The 25,701-nt window shown below is 38.7% G+C and overlaps 1 protein-coding gene across 1 annotated transcript in view; it reads left to right on the top strand.

Moving 5' to 3' along the window:
- The window catches only part of SHOC1 (shortage in chiasmata 1), a 50,615-nt gene that overhangs the window by 11,873 nt on the left and 13,041 nt on the right, over positions 1-25,701 (top strand). Inside the window, exons 5-17 of the mRNA XM_067464355.1 lie at positions 66-228; positions 1,444-1,534; positions 4,566-4,719; positions 4,890-4,997; positions 5,546-5,675; positions 6,658-6,752; positions 7,793-8,035; positions 11,700-12,161; positions 15,028-15,159; positions 17,268-17,444; positions 19,440-19,547; positions 20,550-20,731; positions 22,936-23,008. Coding sequence (XP_067320456.1) covers positions 66-228; positions 1,444-1,534; positions 4,566-4,719; positions 4,890-4,997; positions 5,546-5,675; positions 6,658-6,752; positions 7,793-8,035; positions 11,700-12,161; positions 15,028-15,159; positions 17,268-17,444; positions 19,440-19,547; positions 20,550-20,731; positions 22,936-23,008 — 2,118 coding nt within the window. The remainder of the gene's footprint in view (positions 1-65; positions 229-1,443; positions 1,535-4,565; positions 4,720-4,889; positions 4,998-5,545; positions 5,676-6,657; positions 6,753-7,792; positions 8,036-11,699; positions 12,162-15,027; positions 15,160-17,267; positions 17,445-19,439; positions 19,548-20,549; positions 20,732-22,935; positions 23,009-25,701) is intronic.

Here is a 25,701-nt window from a genome sequence, read left to right as displayed (position 1 = left end):
CTTAATGTCAGGGGAAACCTTTCCCTTTACCTTATATTGTATTTGGATTTTCAATTTCTTTAAAGGTTTATATATTGAAGATGAACTTGTTTTTACTGACTGCTTGACGCAATATAGTAAATGGTTACCAACTCTGCAAACACTCTTGAGCCGTCTGAACATTTTCTTTATTGAGGACCCCCTTTTAAATCCGAATGGTGATCATATCACAGAAGAAGAAATATTCAGGTATCATATAGCTTGGCGTTGCATTACTTTCAATAGCTTAATATCTGCCACTGAACTGTTTTGTTACTTTTTTTTTATAGTTGTTGGTGGATAGGACCTTGACCTGACAAATGTGGGAAACTTTAAGCCAAATAATGTTTTGGCATATATTTATGTCACCTGATTTTGTGTCATAATAAGGAAGGATTCCGGTAAATTCTGACTTCCTCTGATTGTCCTGCAGATAGGATTAGTGCAAGCAGCTGAACAGTAATGATTTAATACAAGCAATTCATGTTATACCAGAGATCCTGGCATATTGCTCCACGCTTTGTAAGTGTTTGGGAGCAATAAGTCACTATCCCAGGTTAGACAAAAACTAAACAAACCAAGGCATATTTGTTTAGCTGTTCATATTAACAGGAACAAACATGCAGTGTGTATCAGCACACAGCTCATACAGAGCATGCTTGGTTTTTCAAACATCCTGGTTTTCAGTTCCATGTGAATATGACAGTTAAATTACTTACAGAACAAGAAGAGGGAATTAAATCGACTGCTTTGTCCAGATTGTGCTGGTGATTAAGTACACATTTCTAAACCACCAAGAGAGTGGCTGAAGGTCATCGAAATTGTGTTGAATCAAATCTCTCTCAGCCAGGGATGTTGGAAATTATTTAGGACATACATCGTACATATACATAAACGCAGTTCAGCTAACAGAAGGGCAGTTCAGCTAGTAAATAATATGTATATCTTTAACTTGGAATTGTATTATCTGCTGCAGTTTTATGTGTACTAGCTTAGCCTACATTCCACTGAATTTCATGAGAATTAGTACACATCTATACTGTAGAGTTAATGCAGTTTGACATCATTTTAACTGCCATGGCTCAATATTATGGATGTAGTTTTACAAAGCTTTAGCCTTCTCTGCTAAAGAGTGCTGATGCCTCACCAAACTACAGGATTCCACAGCAATATTTTCACCTAAGAATACTGATGCTTTCCCACCATCTCTTCTTCTAAAACTTGCTTGTATCTAGTGCTTCCCTCCTACTGCTACACTGCCAGGTTTTTTTAATGAAACAATTAAGAAGTGACACTTTTCCAGCTTAAAATAAACATCAGAGTAGCATGTATAACTGGCACTTCAAGGGGAAAACCATAACATGGTGATTAAGTCATAAACCGCCAAACAAAATAAAAATTAACATATGATTTTGATTTTTAAAGGGAGTGTTTTACTTTCAAAAGGAGTGTGACAGTCCTTGTCAGGGAAGAACCACGCGAGAATTTTTGCAAAGTGTCTATAAAGGATGAAGAGGTATGTCACTGATTCACTGAATTATATGTAACATGTCAGATCACTATGCAGTTGTTTTCCTAATTGAAATGTATACAAGCCATATTTAAAACAATTTACCTAGCTTCCAAAGATCAACACATGCTTTTGATCATCCCTTATTTAATATATTTTGTGCCACAATTGTCTTACGAAAACTAGGGGTGTAAACAAGAGTATGCTGATAATGTTGATAATTTTGTGCAAAATTTGCCTATATGGGTTGGCTGGTGAGATTTCCCCACCAAGGTTATTTTTCCAGGTGAGCAACAGTCCCAAAATATGTGGGGGTTTTTTCTTTGTGTGCCCAAACTGTTTGCAAGTAATATAATTGTGTAAACATTAACCTCTATTAAGAGGCAGAACATTTCTATCTAATCCTAAACAATTTGAAATAATCGTTTCATGACTGTGGAATGAGGTATTAACACTGATTGTCAGTTTATTAGGGATCGGAAGCCTCAAGTGTCCCATCAGCTTCCTCAGCTGGATAATTCTTCTTTTTTAAAAGAACACTTATCTACACTGATTATTTAATGCCATTTCAAACTGATATTGAAGAAAACAGTTTAGCTGGGATCATTTTGAAGCTTGGATTGTGATTACACGAACCACAGAACACTGATGCACATGAAGAGCTTTCATTTGCAAGCTTTTGTAGCTGTTTGTTATCTTGTCACCACAGTTTGAAGTTAGTTTTGAACTGCATAAAATAGTCGGTGTAGATGGGGCCAAAGTAATCTGTTGATACTGAGAGCCCTTCCACACTTTATCCCAGGATCTGATCCCAGGTTATCTGTTTATCCTAGGTTATCTGGCAGTGGGGATTCATATATTCCAGATTAAAGCAGATAATCTGGGATCAGATCCTGGGATAAAGGGCAGTGTGGAAGGACCGTGAATTTCTTTTTAGATATTTTTTCTCTAAGGTTGTCTTGCTGAACTCTGTTGTAGCAATTGTGAGAACTACTTTTCAGGCCTTCCCCAGTAACCATTGACAAGGACTGCAGGCTGGGCAGAAGTGGAGAAAAGGTAGTTGTAACATTTACTCCCAAACAGAATAAGGTCTCCCTTTTTTTCAAAATTTTCCCGGCAACATTTGGATTTGTGAATGTGCACAGTAGTTGTACATGCACATGATGGAGCTTACTTCATCTACACGAGCATCATAACCCAAGACTCACCTTGAGTTTGCTCCTAGCTGTCTACACAAAGTTTCTCCACTTCTGTTGAGAATCATGAGTTAATCTGGATTATCCTCTCATTAGTAAAAGGTGGAGGTGCTCCAGAGTTTGCCTGAAACTCCAGAGTAACATTATGGCTTCAGGGTAATGAGGCAGCAGGATCAGCCTCAGCATTGACTGGTCCATTGTCCATATGGGGTATTGCCGTCATCCCCTTTTCTTGTGGTCATTATTGCATTGGAAGGGGATAGATCATCTCTCTGTCACTACTTTCACCTCTCCCATCCAGCCGCAGTTTTCCGTATGACCTAGTGACTGTCATAGGTGCATTATGCAGACATCACTAATGACATTCACATTGCCAGGAAGAAGGTGGGGAGATTGGCTATTGATCATGTTTAGCCACATGACTTCTCTGCCTTTGTTCAGGAAAAACCAGTCTGAAAAGATACATGGATTCTGAGTGCAGGGGTGATAAGATTTACTATGATTCTGTGCTAATGGATGCGATATACATACCATATATACTTGCATATAAGCCGACCAGAATATAAGCCGAGGCCCCTAATGTCTTTCTTCTAGAGTCAGCTGAGGCAGTTGATTTTTTCCATTATTCTAACCTTCAGTGTAAATGTGTTTATGTATCCTTCCAATAATAGTAATAGAGTAAAATAATGTAAATGTAATAATAACAATAATAATTGAGTAAAATAATAAATGTAATAAAAAGAATAAGGGTAAAATAATGTAAATGTAATAATAACAATAATAATTGAGTAAAATAATAAATGTAATAAAAAGAGTAAAATAATGTAAATGTAATAACAGTAATAATAGAGTAAAATAATAAATGTAATAATAATAAATAGACTAAAATGATAAATGTAATAATAATAAATGGAGTAAAATAAGAAATGTAATAAAAATAATAACAGTAACATAATGTAAATGTAGTAGTAGTAATAGTAGTAGTAATAATAATAATAATAATAATAATAGATTAAAATAAAAAATTAATAAAAATAATAACAACAGTGTAAGATTTGACTCAAGTATAAGCTGAGGGGGGCTTTTTCAGCCTAAAAAAAAGAGCTGAATAACTCGACTTATACTCGGATATATATATGGTACGTTAAACTTTAGTCTAGATCAGAGGTGTCATAAGCTCACTTTTACCAAGGGCCACGCTAGCCTTATGCTTGCATTCAAAGTTGTAATTTTAAGATTTTATAAATGCAACTATGCTGACTTGGCATTAAAAGCCTCACGGCTCACATAAAATTAAACGGTGGGCTAGATTTGGCCCATGGGCCTTGCAGTTGACACTTGTGATCTAGATCCATCGGTGGATAAAACGAGTCTCCTATGCCCCGGAATTTTTTTCTGAAAGAGTGAGTACCCTCCAGAACAATATGTGAGGTGTCTTCAGAGCCTGCAAGGTGAGTCAGTCATAATCTTGCTTCCTTTCTTCCATGTTACTGGATCCCTCGTGACCACCTTAAAATACTGGCATGGTTTGCAGGTTATTGCCCCAGGATTATGAGGGTTGTAATACAGTCACATCCAGGAAGCCCTATGAACCCCACCAACGATGAATCTGGCCCAAACTTGGCACATATACCCATCATGACGAACTTAAAATACCGCTAAGCGGTTTTGGGGAGGGGAGGGGGGGGTTGACAGAGGATGATGAGAGTTTACCCAACAACAAATACCCTTCAGTTCTTTGGACCAGTGACTCAACCCGGCCATGATGGTTAATACAAGTTATTGTTTCATACTCTTATAATCTTCAAAAAAATACAAAAATACATTATTTTTCTTGCTAGACGCACGTACTTCCTATTCAGTTACCATTTTACAAAGCAGCAGACTTCAGGCTGCAGAGTGAGATTCCTACATATTTGGCGCTGAAATCTTTATTCCAAGTAACCCCAGTAGTTACAGGAGATGAAAATGAAGGTCTCAAGATCACCACTGATGGTAAGCATACAGTAAAAGGCATTACAGCACAATTTTTCAGGTTTTATGGTGGTGAGGTTCATTGTTTTATCACTGCTTTTTGTAACAAATGTAAAACTAATATTGAGAATCAATCAATGTGTTCTAGAGAAGTAAACCGTTGTTTAAGTTTCATGTTAATGTCTTTCTAGACTTCAAAGCAAAAATTATACCAGAGAAAATGGGGATATCCGGCTGTTGCTCCACACAGGACATGTATGCCAATAAGAATAACAGTATGCTACAATTCAGTGAGGCAGGTAAGACCCTTCTAAAGAGGCACTGGTTTTGGCCCCAAGATAGTTCATCAGCAGCAAATAGCAGCACGCATGTATATACATATAAATAAATGATGATGATGATGATGATTATGATTATGATTATACTCAAATTGAGGTGCATGTTATCCAAAATCAGCCAAGTTATTTTGGCAAGTGAGGCATAAATCCTACAAACTGATGCCGCAAGTACTTTCTTCATAAAATCATAGAACTGGAAGAGACTCTAAGAGCCATCCAGTCCAACCTCCTGGCATGCAAAAACACACAATCAAGTATTCCCGACAGATGGCCATCCAGCCTCTGCTTGATATCCTCCAAGGAAGGAGATGCCTCCATGGTCCAAGGCAACGTGCTTCCCTGAACAACTCTTACCATCCTAATATTCCAATGGAATTTTTTCCCCTGCAGTTTGAATCCATTGTTCCATGTCCTAGTCTCTTGTGATGCACTAATTAGTCTCAAATGTAATCTCAGTCTAATGGCTTCCTTCCTAATGTGGAACATTTTATGTTCTGTTTAATTTGCAGCAAGTTATCCTTTGTTGCATTCTACAGAGCTGGAGGTACCACTGACACCACCAAAGAGAATCGAGAAGTTGCATGTTAGTTTATTGTGGACACAGCTACAAACAGAGCCAGTTTCTCCCTTTGGTAAAAGGTAACAGAAAGCTGTAGTGAAGTAAAACATGTGAATGATCAAAATCAATAAAATATGAGTGAGCCACATAATTGCTTGGTCCAAAAATAAACTGGAGGTGCTAAACTATTCACTGTTATAGTTTCTGGAAAAAAGAGCGATCATGTTTCATTAGCCCTGAGTAAATTGGTAGGTTTCTGCTGTCCTGTGCATTTGGATGGAGGTAAGACAGGCATCTTTTGATGATGATGTTGCCTTCGATGTTGGTCCATGTTGGCTCTGCGGTCATCATTGGCCACACAATCAACCCATATGACTTTGTGAACTTTGGTAGGCCCCTGTAATTCAATATGGATGTTTTGTGTTTAGATTTTATGTCGTTATATAATTTTGTTTTCTTATGTTTTGTTTAAGTTATTGATGTTAGGTTCGAATTTTATGCTTATATGTGGGGTTATTCTGGATTATTTTTACGGTACTTAACTTGTTTTATCAAGGTATTGAACGTTTGTTTGTTTGTTTATTTATTTATTTAATGTTTGCCTTTTTTGTATGTTGAAATCTGCCCTGAGTCCCCCTGGGGAAATAGGGTGGAATACAAATAAAGTGGTTATTATTATTATTATTATTATTATTATATTGTTGTTGTTATTATTATTATTATTGATGGAATTCCCTCTTTAACTACATATCTTTCATATCCTTTTTTCTTCCATCCTTTTTTACATGTTCTTATTTTGAAGTATTTCAACTTGGTTGCTAGGCAAGATTTGCTATATTGAATCACTTATTCCAATAGGGGAGAACAAATAATTTTAGTTTTCTTCCTGCTGCCAAATATTTATAAGTTCATATGTGCTAATATTTTCTCAGAAAATATTTGTATGGTAAGTAAAAATGAGATGGGAGAAGTCACTACTATATAGAAATATATTTTAAAATAACGCTGGAATTAGGGCACAGAAGTTTTTAGCTGGGAGTATTTTTTTCTCTTTTTTCTTAGTGATTTGATTTCAAAATCCACTGTAGAAAACTTAGAAAACCTTATGTGGAACTCAGAGAGACATCAACATCCTATGAATTCCCTTTTACTTGCAGGTAAATATTTACAATTCCTGTTTCTAAACTTACATTCATTTCACATTTTAGATGGACAGTTCTATGAAATTTAAGAATATTGGAGATTCGCAATGCAGCATTTAAAGTAAATTGTTACCTTTGGTACTTATTTAGAAATAGAAATTGATTGTTCAAGCCAATGTGATAGTACCATTCATACGATAACTTTTTTTAAGTCCTTGCCTTCATTTGCAAAGTAACACACTATAGGGAATGTTATTGTTTGTATAATGTGTTATTTCATCCTCAAAGGGAATATTTGCTGAGATATGTTTAAAATAAAAGTAAGACTAAGTTCCAAGTAAATGTGTTCAGGAACAAATTTACCCGGAATTAGTTGAATTCAATGGGATTTAGACATATGTACATTGAGGGATCACGGTGAAGCAGCGGGTTAAACTACTGAGTGGCTGAACTTGCTGACCAGAAGGTTGGTGGTTCAAATCTGTGGGACATGTTGAGCTCCCGCTGTTAGCTCCAGCTTCTGCCAACATAGCAGTTCAAAAACATGCAAGTGTGAGTAGATCAGTAGGTACCACCCTGGTGGGAAGGTAACAATGCAGTCATGCTAGCCATGTGACCTAGGAGGTGTCTATGGACAATGCTGGCTCTTCAGCTTAGAAATGGAGATGAGCACCACCACCCCAGAGTCGGATGTAACTAGACTTAATGTCAAGGGGAAACCTTTATCTTTAAGGTTACATTGTCAATCAGCTCCGTATCTCTTCAAGGAAAGATAAGTAATATCCAGTTAACTGGAAACTCTACTTTCCCTGTATCACAGAAAGGTTATCTGCATTAGCAAAACATATGCTGTGAAAATGGCAAAAAACTCACAGCAACCCAAAGTTAGACCCAATTAGAAAATGCATTTATAACTCAGGAACAAAAATTGTGTGACATGGTGTAATTTTTAGGCTGCTAGCCAAATGCAAACATATATCCACAGGAGTCCACAAGGAAAATATATACTGTTTTCTATTGATAGATTGTATTGCATTTTGTCCCCTTTTCCATAGACCATCAGAATTTTGTACCTCTGTGTGAACATCTTCCAGTTACTGAACTGAAAACACTGTTGTTTGTGCACAAAGACATCTCAGTATTTAGCTCCTTGGAAGAAGATGGATGGATTAATTTATGGGAGAAAATGGCTTCACCATGTATTTTGGAAGCTTTTAGCACAAATTTAAGTGATGGAAAAGAACTAGTTTGTTCTCATGGAGAGGCATTCACAAAAATTCCTCGCTCTCAGTTAGACAGTAAGTACTTTGGATTCCTTTAGATGTTTTTTCACAGAGAATAATAACAACATGAACTGATTAAACAGAATTCTCACTTCAGTTAACAAACTGAAAATGTAATAATACATTTTCAGGTGGCTTTTTTGGGGGGAGGGGGTTATGTCAGGAGTGACCTGAGGAACTGCAAGTCACTTCTATTGTGAGAAAATTGGCCGCCTGCAAGAACGTTGTCCAGTGGACACCCAGCTGTTTTACGATCCTGTGGGAGGCTTCTCTCATGCCCCCAAATGGGAAGCTGGAGCTAACAGATGAGAGCTCACCCTGCTTCCTGGATTTGAACTACTGGTCTTTTGGTCAGCAGTCCTGCCGGCACAAAGGTTTATTCCACCAGGGGCTCCTTCAGTTGGCATAAGAGATGGGGCATAAGCCTGCAGGATTGTGTGCAATATCTAGGTCATGCCAGACTAATCTGATCTCTTTCTTCGATAGAGCTACAAGCTGGGTAGATGCGGGGAATGCCGTGGATGTAGCGTACCTGGATTTCAGTAAGGCCTTCGACAAGGTCCCCCATGACCTTCTGGCAAGGAAACTAGTCCAATGTGGGCTAGGCAAAACTACGGTGAGGTGGATCTGTAATTGGTTAAGTGGACGAACACAGAGAGTGCTCACTAATGCTTCCTCTTCATCTTGGAAAGAAGTGACGAGCGGAGTGCCGCAGGGTTCCGTCCTGGGCCCGGTCCTGTTCAACATCTTTATTAACGACTTAGATGAAGGGCTAGAAGGCATGATCATCAAGTTTGCAGACGACACCAAATTGGGAGGGATAGCCAATAGTCCAGAGGACAGGAGCAGAATTCAAAACGATCTTGACAGATTAGAGAGATGGGCCAAAACTAACAAAATGAAGTTCAACAGTGACAAATGCAAGATACTCCACTTTGGCAGAAAAAAATGAAATGCAAAGATACAGAATGGGGGACGCCTGGCTCGAGAGCAGTACGTGTGAAAAAGATCTTGGAGTCCTCGTGGACAACAAGTTAAACATGAGCCAACAATGTGATGTGGCGGCAAAAAAAGCCAATGGGATTTTGGCCTGCATCAATAGGAGCATAGTGTCTAGATCTAAGGAAGTAATGCTACCCCTCTATTCTGCTTTGGTTAGACCACATCTGGAATATTGTGTCCAATTCTGGGCACCACAATTCAAGAGAGATATTGACAAGCTGGAATGTGTCCAGAGGAGGGCAACTAAAATGATCAAGGGTCTGGAGAACAAGCCCTATGAGAAGCGGCTTAGGGAACTGGGCATGTTTAGCCTGAAGAAGAGAAGGCTGAGAGGAGATATGATAGCCATGTATAAATATGTGAGAGGAAGCCACAGGGAGGAGGGAGCAAGCTTGTTTTCTGCTTCCTTGGAGACTAGGACGTGGAACAATGGCTTCAAACTACAAGAGAGGAGATTCCATCTGAACATTAGGAAGAACTTCCTGACTGTGAGAGCCGTTCAGCAGTGGAACTCTCTGCCCCGGAGTGTGGTGGAGGCTCCTTCTTTGGAAGCTTTTAAGCAGAGGCTGGATGGCCATTTGTCAGGGGTGATTTGAATGCAATATTCCTGCTTCTTGGCAGGGGGTTGGACTGGATGGCCCATGAGGTCTCTTCCAACTCTTTGATTCTATGATTCTATGATTCTATGATTCTAGGTTCCTTTCACCTCTTGTTTGTTCATTCCTCTCTACTAGGTTTCTGTGGCCCCACCTATACTGCCATATAACCCAGTTTCAAAATGCAGATTAATTACATTGAGCTGGATTATATGGCAGTGTAGACTCATATCATCCAGTTCAATGCGGTTCAGTCTGTATTATATGACTCTATACTGACCATTATAAAGCCTTCGACAATACATTATAATGTAGTCCAAAGCAGATTACATGGCAGTGTAGATGGGTCCTGAGAAGCTCCAGAAAGATCATTTGTCCAGGGAGGGTTTTTTTCCATAGAGATAGGAGAAAACTTTAAATGAAAGGAAATCAAATTGAAGTTTCCCCTCCTTCTCCCCAATTACTGGTAAGCAAAGGATGCCAAAGGTACATCCATTGGAAATCCTAGCTGGACAATAACAGGAAAGGAAGTGATGAACTGATTTTTTGAGTGTATTAAAAATGCTGTCCAGACACGGAAGAACAACAGAATAACAACAACAACAACAACAACTTTATTTGTATTCCGCCCTATCTCCCCGAGGGAATTCAGATTCCAACATAATAATGGCAAACATTCAATGTCTTTGTAAAACGAAAAAATATTGACATAAAATCCCAGAGAAACCCCGCATATGAAAATAACATTAAACAGGGAAAATGCCATGCAATAAGCTTCTACCAATAGTGCTATTATCCTGCTGTAGTTGCTATTTACCTGCTTCATGTAGTAAAGCCCTTAATCTGAGAACAGCAGATACATTGCCAAAGTGCAAGTGGCCAGATATCCTTCAGCACATGTTTGTGTATTGAATAAGGTCTAACCACATCTCCAAACTACTATATGTACTCGAGTATAGGCCGACCCAAATATAAGCCGAGGCACCTAATTTTACCACAAAAAACTGGGAAAACCTATTGACTCAAGTATAAGCCAAGGGTGGGAAATGCAGCAGCTACTGATTAATTTCAAAATAAAAATAGATACCAATACAATTACATCAATTGAGGCATCAGTGGGTTAAATATTTTTGAACATTTACATAAAACTGTAATTTAAGATAAGACTGTCCAACTGTAATTAAACCATTGTTCCAACTTTCTTCAATGTAAATGTGCTACGTAATAATAATAAAAATAATAAATGTAATAAAAATAATAATAGAATAAAATAATGGAAATGTAACAATGACAGTAATAATAGAGTAAAACAATAAAAGTAATTATTATAATAATAGGGTAAAATAATAAATATAATAGGGTAAAATAATAAATAGAATAATAGAATAAAATAATAAATGTAATAATAATAGGGTTATATAACAATAATAATAGAGTGAAATAATAAATGTAATAATAATAATAATAATAGAGTAAAATAATAAATGCAATAATAACAATAACAACAACAGAGTAAAATAATAAATAACTTTGTCTCGAGTATAAGCTGAGGAGGGCCTTTTCATCCTAAAAAAGGGCTGAAAAACTCAGCTTATACTTGAGTATATACAGTACTTTTTCATACTCAGGGAATAAATACACTTCTCTAGAACTCAAGGGATGGAGGGTGCCAGGGAAGCCTTTACTTCCTCATTTTTTATTTATTTGTGAATTACCCTAAAGTCAGAGCTATTTTCTATGCCTCTTTTCTGCTAGGGGACAAGCTGTTGTTTATACAGTGAACTTGGCCCAGAAGTGAACACATCTTCTAAATGCAACTGCTGTAAAACAGAAGAAGCTATTATAAATGCACAAACGTAAATAATAGATGTTTATTCAGTCCTTTGAAAGGAGATCCTATAGCCTACCTAGAGAGCTTATTTTATTGCTGAACTGTTTATTTTATTATTGGGGTTTTTCCCCAATTAGGGGATGCAGTTTTGACATCTGTTCATAGAATTTAGTCTGAGTTAGTTGCATTTGACAGAATCATAGATTAAAAAATCATATGGAAAACTAGGAGCTTTCTGTTTCCTTTCCAGAATGTCTTGAAGAGAACATTTCGTTTTCTAAAATGACAGTGGAGTCTTTTGGTGTTCAGGAGTCTAGTGGAAAAAAGTATTCTTGTTGGTTTCCTCCAAAGAAAGAAATGTTTCCTCAATTTCGCTTGGAGCCAGCATCAGCAGAATGCAATACAGCTGTAGCAGATGACAGGAGTCTTACCGAAAATCATGTCAGGGAAACCAAATTAGGGAGAGAAATCGGAAAACATTTATCACTTGGGATTCAAGAAGAAAGAAAAAATGAGGAGTGCCAACTAGTCGGTTTTAAGGATGTGTCTGTTGGACCAGATACCACCCCACAAAAGAAAAGGCCTATTCCTCTTGAGCTGCCCAGAAAACATCAAGAGGATTTTGATTTTTTAAGCAACTTCATCATGCTGAGATCAAAACATGTGATCACCCAGAGTGAGAAAACAAATGATGTGGATATTCAAAAAGAAGGTAATTTAAGTGCTGTTTATCAGAAGTCTTAAATGTCATAATTCTAGGTTTCTTTAACATACCATATGTGGTATGTGGAATGCTCTGTACTATAGGCTGATTGATTGTTTTATTGTGTCAGAAGCAAATTAAGAATACAGTCATAATGCATAAAAAAACCTCAAAGTTAAAAACTTGGCATGATGCTAAATGTCCTTTGACCAGAAGCTGGCCACTTGGAGTGCCTCTGGTGTCGCTGTGGGAAGGTCCTCCATTGTGAATGTGGCAGGGCTCAGACTGCATTGTAGTAAGTGGTCTGCGGTCTGCTCTTCTCCATACTTACATGTTGCGGACTCCACTATGTAGCCCCATTTCTGGCTCTGCATCTCATGGTACCACATTGGAGTCTTTTCATTAAATCAAATGAAACAGCTAAGAATAAATGTGTTGTCGAAGGCTTTTATGGCCAGAATCACTGGGTTGCTGTGAGTTTTCTAGGCTGTATGGCCATGTTCCAGAAGCATTCTCTCCTAACTTTTCACACACATCTATGGCAGGCATCCTCAGAGGTTGTGAGGTCTGTTGGAAATTAGGCAAGTGGGTTTTATATATCTGCGGAAAGTCCAGGGTGGGACAAGGGTGAATGTTGCAATTGGTCACCTTGATTAGCATTTAATGGCCATGCAGCTTCAAAGCCTGGCTAATTGCTACCTGGAGGGATTCTTTGTTGGGAGGTCCCAAGCCATTCGAGGTTTAAAATATCATTACAAGCACCTTCAATGTTTTGGCAGGTAGTGTAATTTTTTTAAGTCTGACATTGCATGGTATTCCAGTCAGGAGTCAAGCTGCTCCATTTTGCATTAGCTGCATCCTCCAAGTCTTCTTTATAAAGGCAGCCCTACGCAGAGTGCATTACAGTGACAGAAATGGATTAAGAGTATTCCCAAGCTATGCATTGTCTCCTTTATGGGGAGTGCAACTCCATTTAGGACAAGCTCCTTATCCAGTTCCAGACCTGAGAACCACCAATCCACAGAGCTTCCATCTTATTCAGTTTCAATTTAATTGTGCTTTTAAAAACAGATTGCATTCAATACCTTAGTTTTTGTTTCTAGAATAGAATAGAGTAGCTTTATTATCAGTGTACATGGTACAATGAAATTAAATGTTTTTTCCTAAAGCTGACATATCACACCCAAGGTAGGTTTTTCTAAAAGAAAAAAATCAGGTTATAAAATAATTAAGCCAGTAAAAACCAGAAAAACCAAGAAATGCTTCATTCGAGTCAGATATGATCAGAGATATATGTCTACTGCAAAGGAAACCAGTTTGACATTCTTTCACAATAATAAACCATTCAATTAATGGTTGTGATGCTAGAGGAGGAAGATTGGGTTTCTATAACAGAGATTTCTCAGTCTCCAACTAAGTTGGCAGTTGACAGTAATCTCTGAGGTAGTAATGAAAGTATTTCAATTCTATGTAAATTAATGCATATTACACACATCTTTGCTTTGTATAGCTGTACTAGAAAACCATAGCCTGTCACATCTTCCAGTATGTATATTTATCGTGTCAGAAGCAAATTGAGAATATAGTTATAATGTATTTAAAGTTAAAAATTGACATTATATTTAATGTCCTTTGACCAGAAGCTGGTCACTTGGAGTGCCTCTGGTGTTGCTGTGAGAAGGTCCTCCATTGTGCATGTGGCAGGGCTCAGGCTGCATTGTAGTAAGTGGTCTGTGGTTTGCTCTTCTCCACACTCACATGTCATGGACTCCACTTTGTAGCCCCATTTCTTAAGGTTGGCTCTGCATCTCATGGTGCCAGAGCGCAGTCTGTTCAGCGCCTTCCAAATTGCCCAGTCCTCTGTGTGCCCAGGGAGGAGTTTCTCATCTCCAAGTGACATCTGAAGAGAATGAGAATATTGTGTATGCAGTCGTCGTGTACAACAATCTAAATATGGCCTCACATCCATTCCAATAGGACTTAAAATTATTATATTATTTATTCAGGTTAAATGATCAGATCAGGTTACAACCCAATCTGTGTCCTCTGTCTCATTTTGGGAACATGTAGTTTTCCAGATATATTTAGAAAGATCAAAGATCAGGGCATTTGGGCAAATAATTTGACATGAAAGAGAGAAATAAGAGGATCCAGGATTGAATATGCCCTGAGTGTCCAAAGAACTGGGTGATTTACAGTCAAGTGCCTTTCTTGTTAGCCTTTAACATGTAAGGTGGCAATGTGGGCCCATCAAGATAAACCACATACAGCAATGCTGATCTAGAGAGACTTTTTATGGGTTCCTGTTATGGTGAAATATTGGGTATTGCAGGTTTCATATTATGTATAGGTAGAGTGAAAAGATAACCAAAACAATGACAGAGTTCTAGTCAATAAAGAGTGTTTGTTTGTTTGTTTGTTTGTTTGTTTGTGGTATTTGTATACCACTCTTCTCAACCCCAAAGGGGACTCAGGGCAGTACAACAGTCCTGCTTTTACAGTAGGCCATTTATTGTCACAGTACCCAAGCAATTGCCAGCTTCTGTGCATTTTTAATCCATTTTTAATCCTGACATTGAGAAAGGAGTGTCCTTAGAATAGGCTGCTTAGAAGCTATGATGTAATTTAGCAAGAGATGTGAGTATCATGTGTGTTTTGAAAAGTTACTTATTAGAAGAACAAATATGATGTCATGCTGAAGCCATCCCTGACTGAATCGGGCTAAGTTGATGTTTAAGGAGCCAGGAAATCACCTTTCTACCATTCAGTTACAGATTGTAATAATTCCTCTGAGAAGTAAAAATATACAGGCATTAGAGCACATTAAGGGGCTGTTATCTAGTTTTAATACTTGTGCTATTATCATTCTTTTAAGCTCCAAATGCTAAGGAGGAGAGCTCAGCATCTGAAACTCACGACAGTCCTATTGCCCTTAAAACAGCAGTCCTTACAGAAAAGCAAACCAAAGACAATGAAGCAACTATCTCCATTGAAATTAAACCATCAGGTAATGTATATTTTAAGGCACTCGGTAATTAAATGCTTCTTTTTGTGTGTGATGGGATCTTGTGTTTTTCAGAGTCTGTTCTAGTGTTTCAGTGTGAAGATAATGCAAAGTCAAACAGGGCAGTCTTTCTCTGTAACATCTAGTATCAGGAGAATATTGGGTATATTGTAGAGCCATGTTCTCCATCCAAGCAGCCTCCAAAATGGTGAACTACAGCTTCCATCATCTCCATCCAGTGTAGTCAATGGTTGTGCTGCCTGGAATTGATAGGAGGTGTAGCCCATCACATCTAGTAAGCAACAGAATAGGTAAGATTGTTTTGAGGTTGTTCTCAAAATGACAGTAATAAACCAATGTGTATGAATTGTCAAGGTACCCAGTGATACTCGTGTTAGGTATTTTGTAAGAATAAACAGAATTAGTCATTGTTTGAGTTTGAGTTTTATGAATGGTCCCATTAGAAAATAAGGGTATGGTAAACTACAGTTCCCATCATCCTCTGTCATTGCCCCCAAACCAGTACAGTACTAAAAGTTGGTCATGTTAGGTATGAGTGCGAAGTTAGATCCAGATCCATTGTTGGTAGGGTTCACAGTGCTCTCTGGATGTGGGTCTACTACAACTCCCATCATCCCAGTTCAGTCACTCCCCAACCCCCCCCCCCCAAAGTATGTTTCATTGGTCATGATGGATATGTGTGCGAAATCTGGTCCAAATCCATCATCAGTAGTGTTCACAGTCCATCCTAGAGCCTGCTCTAGATCCTGCCCAAGAAAAGTCTGTAGAAAAAAGAATTGCCAGGAAAGAAGAACATCTAAAAACTATTGACACAGTATGTAATTTCCCCTTTTATGACCCACTGTGATTATTTATATTGAAGAATTCTAGGAAGACGATGTCCTATGTGAATGTCTTCTTAAACTGTGCTTGTGGTGAAACTGTAAGATGAGCAAACAGTAAAAAAAAATGGCATCAGTATATCTCCTCTATAGAGAGAAGTTCCCTATCACAACCAGAAGTAGTGGTAGGGTTAGAATTCAGTTTACCGTTCTCCTCACAGCATTCACAGGATTCACACGCTGGATTGTTATATTTGCACAGAGGCCTTCAGAGGCCTGATGGTTTGCCTGCAGAGAGACTTATATAAAGAAACCTTTCTTTGCCATCTACACAGTCTGCAAATGGCAATTTCATCAGTCTCTTTCACACACTGATATATGGGCAGGAGGTAACTAAACAGGGTGCAATGGAGGAAAGTGAATGTGATCCCATTTACTAGTCATTTCCCCCAGTGAATACCTCCATGGGGATAATGCAGGTATAATAGCAATCTGTGGTCTTTCAAATGTTGTTGTAATGCAACTTAGATCATCCTTAGCCAATATAGTGGTTGCTGGGCAATTGATTGCAATTGATTGCAGTCCAATCATATCTGCTCACCTTTATCTTCAATGTCCATTTTTTTTATTGTGTCAGAAGCGACATGAGAAACTGCAAGTCGCTTCTGGTGTGAGAGAATTAGCCATCTGCAGAGATGTTGCCAAGATGTTACCATCCTGTGGGAGGCTTCTCTCATGTCCCCACATGAGAAGCTGGAGCTGACAGAAGGGAGCTCACCCTGCTCCCCAGATTCGAACCACCAACCTTTCGGCAAGCAGTTCAGCCGGCACAAGGGTTTAACCCATTGCACTATTGGAGGCTCTTATTAAATAATAATAATAATCCTAGAAAGAGCAGAGATAGAGATCTCCCGCTCCTCCTCCCCTTTAAATGGCAATGCTAATTCCTAGACATGGCATGATTAAATGGGTGATATAAAGTAAACCTTAGCAATTATTTGGAAATAAAATATTTCTATTGCAGAATTTCTATGGGAGTGAAATCAGATAGATTTCTTTTTAGGGGAAAAACAATGGTGCCACCTAGTGTCCATGTAAAGCAAGTGTCTGGTTAGCAAAGCTCAGTCAAATGAAGTAAAAATTGTGTGATCTCAATTCTCTGTTGTGGGAGATTCAAATATTTTTGCATTCACATCTAAATGTGTATTATGTAACCACACGTCCTGGTGTTTGTGTGTGCTTGTTTGTTCGTTTGTTTGTTTGAACCAGAGAGCCAACAGCAGGCGTATCTTATCCTCGAAGCAGCTGTGGTTCCAGTTTTGCAAGACCTCGCGACTCTTGGCAGACACAGTTGGAAGTTTGCCACCCTTAATTTCGATGACTCCAGATTTTTTCTAAAGCAACAAGAGAAAGTGATGAGTGATACTTTTAAAGAGGGTATGACTGGTAAGGGGCCTCCTCCAAACCATGTGTTTAACTTTAATAATAGAGAACCGGATGAATGATTATCTTCATACAAAGATTGTACTGACGTTAACATTTAAAAGAGATTATGGGTCAGATCCAGGAGAGAGATGACCCAGAACTTGATTATTCTGACTCAGGCTGGATCTACACTGCCAACAACAACAACAACAACAACAACACTTTCTTTATATTCTGCCCTTCTCCCCAAGGGGACTCAGAGCAGATCACAATATATATACAGGCAAACATTCAATGCCTTTTTACAATGACATACAATGAGACAAATACACAGACAAAGGCAAAGTCTTCTATTTTCATTTCCGGCTCTGGAGGTGGTATTCATCTCTGGCTTTGGGGGAGGTGCTCTTCTCCATTTCCAAGCAAAGGAGCCTGCGTTGTCTGGTTGTGTGGCCAGCAAGTCTGCTTGGAGTGTCTTTTGCCTTTTCCTGCCAAAGCGGTACCTCTTTATCTATTCACACTTGCATGTTTTTGAACTGCTAGGTTGTCAGGAGCTAGAGCTAGGGCTAACAGCAGGAGCTCATCCCGTCCCACAGATTCAAACTGCCAAACTTCAGGTTCAGCAGCACCAGGGTTTAACCCATGGTACATAATCCAGCTCTATGCAGTTAAACTGCATTTTGAAACTGCATTATTTGGCAGTGTAGATCCAGCCTTTGTATACATTACCTTTAAATGCTTATATGATTGTGGTCAGAGGTAGGATGAGGGTAGGGGTAGAAAAGGTATTAGCTTGTATCAACTATAGTGATTTAGGTTACTCTCCCAATAATTTCTTTCTCCTCAAAGCATATCATTTGTTCACTCAGCTTTTGTTGTTTATTCATTCAGTTGCTTCTGACCCTTCGTGACCTCAGGGATAGCCCATGAGGTCACAAAGCTTTTAGGAAGAATCTAAATGATGTTGCTCTCAGTCACTGCATGCTAGTGTTTTCTTTGTCCTTCCTTGTATCTTCAGAATTACTATAAGACCCCCATATCTATAAGAGACACAGTCCTAGGTGAAAACACGGCTATGACCAAATGCCATTAAATACCTCACTTCAGTGCCAATATACCATCAAGTTGCATTGGAGGACCTAGAGAGGCATCCTTTCTAGACATTTGCTAGATCCCCAATGCAACTCTGTAGTACCTTATGCAGTGGTTCTCAACCTGTGCGTCCCCAGATGTTTTGGCCTTCCAACTCCCAGAAATCCTAACAGCTGGTAAACTGGCCGGGATTTCTGGGAGTTGTAGGCCAAAACACCAGGGGCCCACAGGTTGAGAATCACTGCATGGGGAAAGATTACCATATAACTGCCTTGAGGAACTAGCAAATTCCTGGAGAGACCATTTTCCACCTGGGTGTTGTCAAACCGCTAGTATGGATTCCACTGATATGGGAGGGTCTTGAATTTATTTATTATTAATATTACTATTATTGTGATATTGTAGTAACAGTGGTTGAATACTGCTGTCAGTGCAACATGGACATGTGTCATTAAAGCTTTTACCCATAGAGCAGAGTAAATTAAAAAGCCAAATGAGGATGCTGAAACCTCAGGTGAACAGGAAACAACTAAATCATATTGAAAGCATTAATAACCAACAACTAGAAACTGCTATAAGATAAAGGAAGAAGACCGTAATTAGAGAATAACGATCTGGGAAAGAAACACTTAAGTGACTTATCTTTTTTAAAAATCTTGCCAATTGAGAGAGGAAACACTTTGCAAGATTAGAAAGGAAAATATACCTCTATAATAAACAATGGGTTGAGTCATTCATTTCATTTTACTTCTGATTGCAGAACAGCAGTGTTCCAGCATTGCTTGTGTAAAGCCTTGTGTAGAAGCATCTTTAGGGTGTCAAATGCAGAACCTTGTAGTTAAATGTTATTTCTTGGGCTATGATTACTAAACCTTGTATTTGGAAAGAAAATCAAAAGTAAAATAACACTTTTCTCTTAATCAGGTACCCAAGATGGGAACGATTTTAGACTGTTCAAACATGCTGCTGTTCTTCATTTGCTGGTAACCGTTCGAGACCTCTTACTAACATGTAACTTGAGCACAGCATTGGGTTAGTTTTATCAGTAAATGTGTTTTTATGTGTTTATTCAGTCACCTGTCGACTCATGGTGACCTATGAGTAGTATAGGTTTTTTAAGGCAAGGAATAGTCAGAGGTGGTTTTGCAAGTTCCTTCCTTTGAAATAAAGCTTAGAGTACCTAAATGGTCTTTCATTCAAGTACAGACCAGAGTTGACCTTTTTTGGCTTGGGAGATCTGACAAAATCTAGTGCCTTTAGGATATTTAGGCATTGTTGGAAATGGCAACCTTCTTAAGGCTCCACTAGTTATTTGTTATGCATACAATTCAGACTGCTTACTGTGTTGTATATGTGTTTATTGATATGCAATTTGACCTTAACTCTTTGTTGTGGGAGGGGCTGCAGACCACGCGATCAGGTCAAGGCTTGTTCAGGACTCAGACTTCATTTTAGATGTATTCCTTTAGAAGACCCTAGGAACAGGTGTTTGTTTTGGACTTCAGTAGGAACAGTATGATTAGGAGGCTTCATTGGACTTTAAGAATAGACAGAGACTCTATTAGACTCTCAGAACAGAGATGCTTTGGACTATGGGCTATTATGAGAAAGATGCCCTGTGTTACCTACACAGAGAAACTACTTCAAATCCTATCTGTAACTGGATTGATTTGCAAAGTACCTGTATGCTGAATACATGAAGTTTGTGAGTAAAGCAACTATGCGACTTTTAAAGAAGTCAAAGGCATGGCTGTAAATAAATTTACACCATCATTATTTAAATGAAAAATGTGTTTAAAAGCCTGCTGTTAATTAGAGACATTCTGTCATAATATGAACATCTGTTGGTATTTTTAACATTTTGGTTGCAAAATAGTTTGTATAGTTTTATCAAATTATAGTTTGATAGTTCCAGTCAAATAATATTTTATTGTCAGGCTACTTGTAAGAAAGGTGTAGGCATATAGATAGGAAAAGAAAAAAGGCTAGTGAAAAATCTTAAAATGTATTATTAATCTACTTATTTTTAAATAGGATATTTGTCCAAGGCAAAAGATAGCTATAAGGACTTCCTAGGCTCTAGCCTGGATAATATTTGGAGACAGTTGAAGATTGTGCACTTTGCTCTTCAGAAGCAGGAAACCAACATCAAGATAACAGAGCTGCAGCATCAAATCTCTAAGTGGGTACACAGTAATACAGATGGTCAGAATAAGGTAAATAAGGTAAATTATATTAAAAGGTTGGCCTCTGATGAAAATCATTGTATGGTTTTATTGCTGCAAGTGACAGACAAAATTATAAGTAGAGTGAGAAGACTCAAGGGAGGGAGGGATGTGTTCCCATGAATAGATCTGGGGCAACAGAGGGCTCCAGCTTGTCGCTTGAAATGAGGCCCTTCATACTTACCAGAAATTATTTTGTTGCAACTCCTAGAATGTGCAAAAATCGCTGGTAATAGCAGACATGTGCAACTCCAGCCTGCCACCTTAATTAAGTTCTGCTTCATTTGGAAAAATGCTGCACTCGCAGAGCTCAGGCGGTGTTGTATTTCAGTGTCAATGTTGACTTTTGTGGAGAGGTGGCTGCCAAGGTAGCAGTCAACATTTTCTAATGTTACACCATTAAGCTGTATGTATTTCTGGCATTGCAGAGGGATTGGCTAGTGACTAATGGATGGGCACTTTGATTTTCTCAATGTTCATTGAGAGGCCAAGCTTTTCATATGCTCATTCAAAGGTGTTTAGAGTGGCTTGTAGGTCTTCTGAATGCACACAGACTACATTTTCATTGGCGTGTTAGAGTTCTATAACAGATGTTTTTGTAACCATGGTTTTGGCTTTCAGTTTGCTGAGATTAAATAGCTTGCCATCTGTCTGATAGATGATTTTCACTCCGTTGGGGAGCTTGCCATCAAAAAGATGAAGTATCATAGCGATGAAGATGGAAAATAATGTTGGGGCAATAACACATCCCTATTTGACAGCTGACTCCACCTTAAATGGGTCACTTTGGGAGCCACTTCTGTCCAATAATGTTGTCATCGTGGAGGAGCTGTAGAATGTTTTCAACTTATGGCAACCCTATTGGTTGGCCTCAACGGCCAAATGTAACTATGCAAGGACGAAGCCATAAGTTGGATTCTTACTACAAAGGCTTTATTGAACTACAAAGGCCGTAGCAATATCGGCAAACATGCACACAGGAATGCAGTCAAAACAGTTTATCGCAACCCCCAATGGGGCTGCAGAGTTTTTATCATTTTTGGCGGTAAATTGAATACACATTCTCATTGGTTTCCACAGACAAATCATTTCATTGGTCTAAGCTAGCTCTACAGTTGCTCATTGATTCCTTATGATTTTGACTGCCATAATAGCACACGTGTGACCCTAACTATAGCACAACTATAGTCTATTGTTCTCTGACCATGACTGTCTTAATGAATCAATCTTATCTGTTATTCTAAGCATAACTACAGAGTGACTGGGAAACTTGGGAATTCTAACTAACCACTAGCTAGCCAGTTTTGTCTGGATGTGCTTTTATCCTTGAATAGTAACTTCCTGTCTGCAGCAACGTTTTCTCAAACAATCAGCACTTTCTGTAAACAAAGGCCTACTTCAGAAACAAGCCAATATGGCAGTAAATCAGGATATACCAGCATTTAGAGCATCTCTGAAAATTCCCTTTTAAAACTCCTCCACTATCACACTTATTTTTAGCAAGATTTGTTCAGAGGAGGCTTGTATCCACCTTCTTCTGAGACTAAGGGAATTTGGCTTGGCCAAGCTGACATGATGGGTTTTCATGGATTAGCAGAGATTTGAACCCCCGTCTCCAACACTCATAGTCTAACACTCCAACCACTAAACCACATTGGCACTTTTTCAGTTGTTAGTCCTATCTAAAATAGACTCATTGAACAGTGGAGTCCTGGTATGGGAACAGATGGACCACTTGTGGCAGGCAATTAGATTTAGGCTGGAATTAGTAATTTTAAAATTGCTGCCCTTTCATTATGCTTAAAATCTTCTTCTAGAGATGGCTGCTTTGTTCTGTTTAATAATAGGGTTGTTTTTATTGTTTGTAACAGAGGCTGTTCTTCCCAAAAGTACGGTATAGTAAGACATAAGGCATTTCTCTGTGTAAGCAAAGGATAAAACTTGCGTTCAGTAAAATCGATTATTTTTCTTAGAGTTAGTTTCGCATTTTTCACATTCTATAACGTACTTTCAAATTTATTCTAAATTATCAGTGACGAATCTTTTGCTCATAGTAATTTGCTCAAAACAATCTCCTAATTATTCTAGCTTTATTTCAAAATAATGACTTACATTACTTTTAATTTTTAAATGTCAAATGCAAAGAGAAACTGAATTTGAGAGAAATAAGTTTTGTTTTATATATAACACGCCAGGTGGTCATTGTGACTAGAATGGATTTTGATGAAGAAATAGCTGACCTTATCAACATTGTTAGTACAGTGCAAGGTAAATGTTACTTTTTCTATTGTAAATTATAGCTAGACTTTTGTTTGGTTGTATATACCTGTCTTGAAATGGTATTCCATGACTTCCCTAAGTATTACAGATTCCTCAGTTTCCCAAAGTAGTAAAAATTCCTAGACCTCAATATCTTTTTAGATGAAAAGACCCTTGAGTGAAAACATACTGGATTTTGTGAAATACTTTATTTACCAACAAACATTGACACTGAACATAGACAGCCTGATGGTTTAAGACTATGGGCATTACGGCATGAGGTTCTACAAGCGTGTTCTGGCATTGCAAATCCATCTTCGTATAAAGCCAGAAAACACCGGAATAGCCACTCTTCCTACCTGTGATTTGACTGAAACATTTCCTCTCAGTGTCCATACCAAGAAGAATTACACAACTCTAAGATTTGACTCATTCTCATGAAAGTCCACCATGATGTCGCTTCATCACTGAGTGAGTTTGCAGTTGCAGAATAAATCACTTCCAGGTTTTTCCAAACACATAAAATATGAATAAAATAATTTTGCAATTCCTAACCTTTTCTGCATTTGCATATTCTGAAAGGGTGAGCTGTACTTATGAGTGCAAAACCTTCTTTTGGGTATTTGAGGGCGTGCAGAGGCTGAAACTTTTGCCCCCTCCCCAAAAAAAAAGAAATAAGATGTTTTGCAAACAATAATGTAATGCTTATGCATCAAAGGAAGTCCATGTGAGTGCAAGTGAATTATCTGTGAACTTATGGTTACCTAAAATATAAAAAATTAGGAAAAGGACTGATTGAAAGTGGGAAATTATGGCTATGTGGCCAGAGGTCCTGTCTATCTATGTGCTTGCCAGAAGTGACTTGGGGACAGGAAAGTGAAATAGAGAAAAGTGATGCCCACAACCATACATATTCTTCCAAATTTGCTATAGCAGTGCTTTTTACTTATTGCACCACTGCCGACATTTTCTGCACCCTAAAATGACTCTCCCATGTATAGAAAAACTGCCTAAAATCTCTTGCAAACTGGTTTGAAGTGGGTTTGAGACAACACTGCACGATCAGAATAATTTCCAGTTGTGGTTAGGGAGTTGCTACTGTGCTCCTCAATCCTCATGCGATAACCTCCCCAATGAGTATAGCTGTGATGGACCAGACAAAAGGTTTTTCTTATCCTGCACTCCACACCACTGGAGAAATTATACTGTTTAGCTGGTATTGCACCACTTGACATCCGCCAGGAAGTAGCAGCAAACAATCAAAGCACCAAGGCAATGACATCTGTGGCCCATCACCTGTTTGAATATCAGCCACCATGCCAATGCCTTAAATCAAGAAATAGTTTTCTAAGATCTACAGAGATACTTGCAAGAATACCTCAGCAATCGTGAGTCCAAAAGTGGCAGGCGAAAACCCTGAACCTCAAGCCATGGCTAATACCAAATGAGAGATTTCCTTCTGGGCACACAGTAGACTGGGTAACTTGGAAGGCGTTGAACAGACTGCGCTCTGGCACCACAAGATGCAGAGCCAACCTTAAGAAATGGGTCCACAAAGTGGAGTCTGTGACATGTGAGTGCGAAGAAGAGCAAACCATAGACTACCTATTACAATGTAGTAATACAATGTAGTTTGAGCCCTGCTACATGCACATGGAGGACTTTTAAATAGCAATATCAGAGGCATTCCAAGTGGTCAGCTACTAGTCAAAGGACATTTAGTATAATGCAAAGTTTTTAACTTTGTGTTTTTAAACACATTACAACTGCACCGTCAGTTCGGTTCTGACACAATAAATAAAATAAATCCTGCATTCTGTTCCTTTAGTGGCAAACCAGATGTCTGTAGAAAACCAAAAGGATGGGCACCAGCTTAGTAGGAACTAAGTCACCAGGGGGCTCATGGATAAAACTTCTCTAAATCCAATGTGGTGCCCCCAGTGACGCAGCGGGTTAAACCACTGAGCTGCTGAAAGGTCGGCAGTTTGAGTCCGAAGGGCAGGGTGAGCTCCTGCTGTTAGGCCCAGCTTCAAAAGCATTCAAATGTGAATAGATCAATAGGTATATGGTCGAAGGCTTTCATGGCCAGAGTCACTGCGTTGTTGTAGGTTTTTCGGGCTATATGGCCATATTCTAGGACCTCACAACTTCTGAGGGCGCCTTCCATAGATGCAGGTGAAACACCAGGAGAGAATACTTCTAGAACATGGCCATATAGCCTGAAAAACCTACAACAACCCAGATCAATAGGTACAGCTCCAGTGGGAAGGTAAAGCGCTCCACGCAGTCATGCCGGCCACATGACCTGGGAGGCGTCTACGGACAATGCCGGCTCTTCGGCTTAAAAATGGAGATGAGCACCAGCCCCCAGAGTTAGACACGACTAGACTTAATGACAAGGAGAAACCTTTATCTTTACTTAAATCCAATAGTAAAAGATCCATGAATGCTCCACAGCATCCCAATTATAAATAATAAAAGGATAAAAACAGAATTAAAATTCCCATACGACCATAAAGTACTGGATTTAGTTAAAGGCTCTTTCAAATAGGAAAGTCTTTACATCTTTTCTAAATGATACCAGAGTGACCACCAATGTGACTTCTGCTAGTGTGCTCCATAACTTTGGAGCTGTCCCTGAAAATGTGCCTTCTCTAATGACCCTGAATTGGGTGGAGATGAGGGTCCCCTTGCCAGATCAT

This window comes from Anolis sagrei, chromosome 2 (assembly GCF_037176765.1).
Source record: "Anolis sagrei isolate rAnoSag1 chromosome 2, rAnoSag1.mat, whole genome shotgun sequence".
In the NCBI taxonomy this organism is placed as follows: Eukaryota; Metazoa; Chordata; class Lepidosauria; order Squamata; family Dactyloidae; genus Anolis; species Anolis sagrei.
This window is presented reverse-complemented; position numbering and strand designations above follow the sequence as displayed.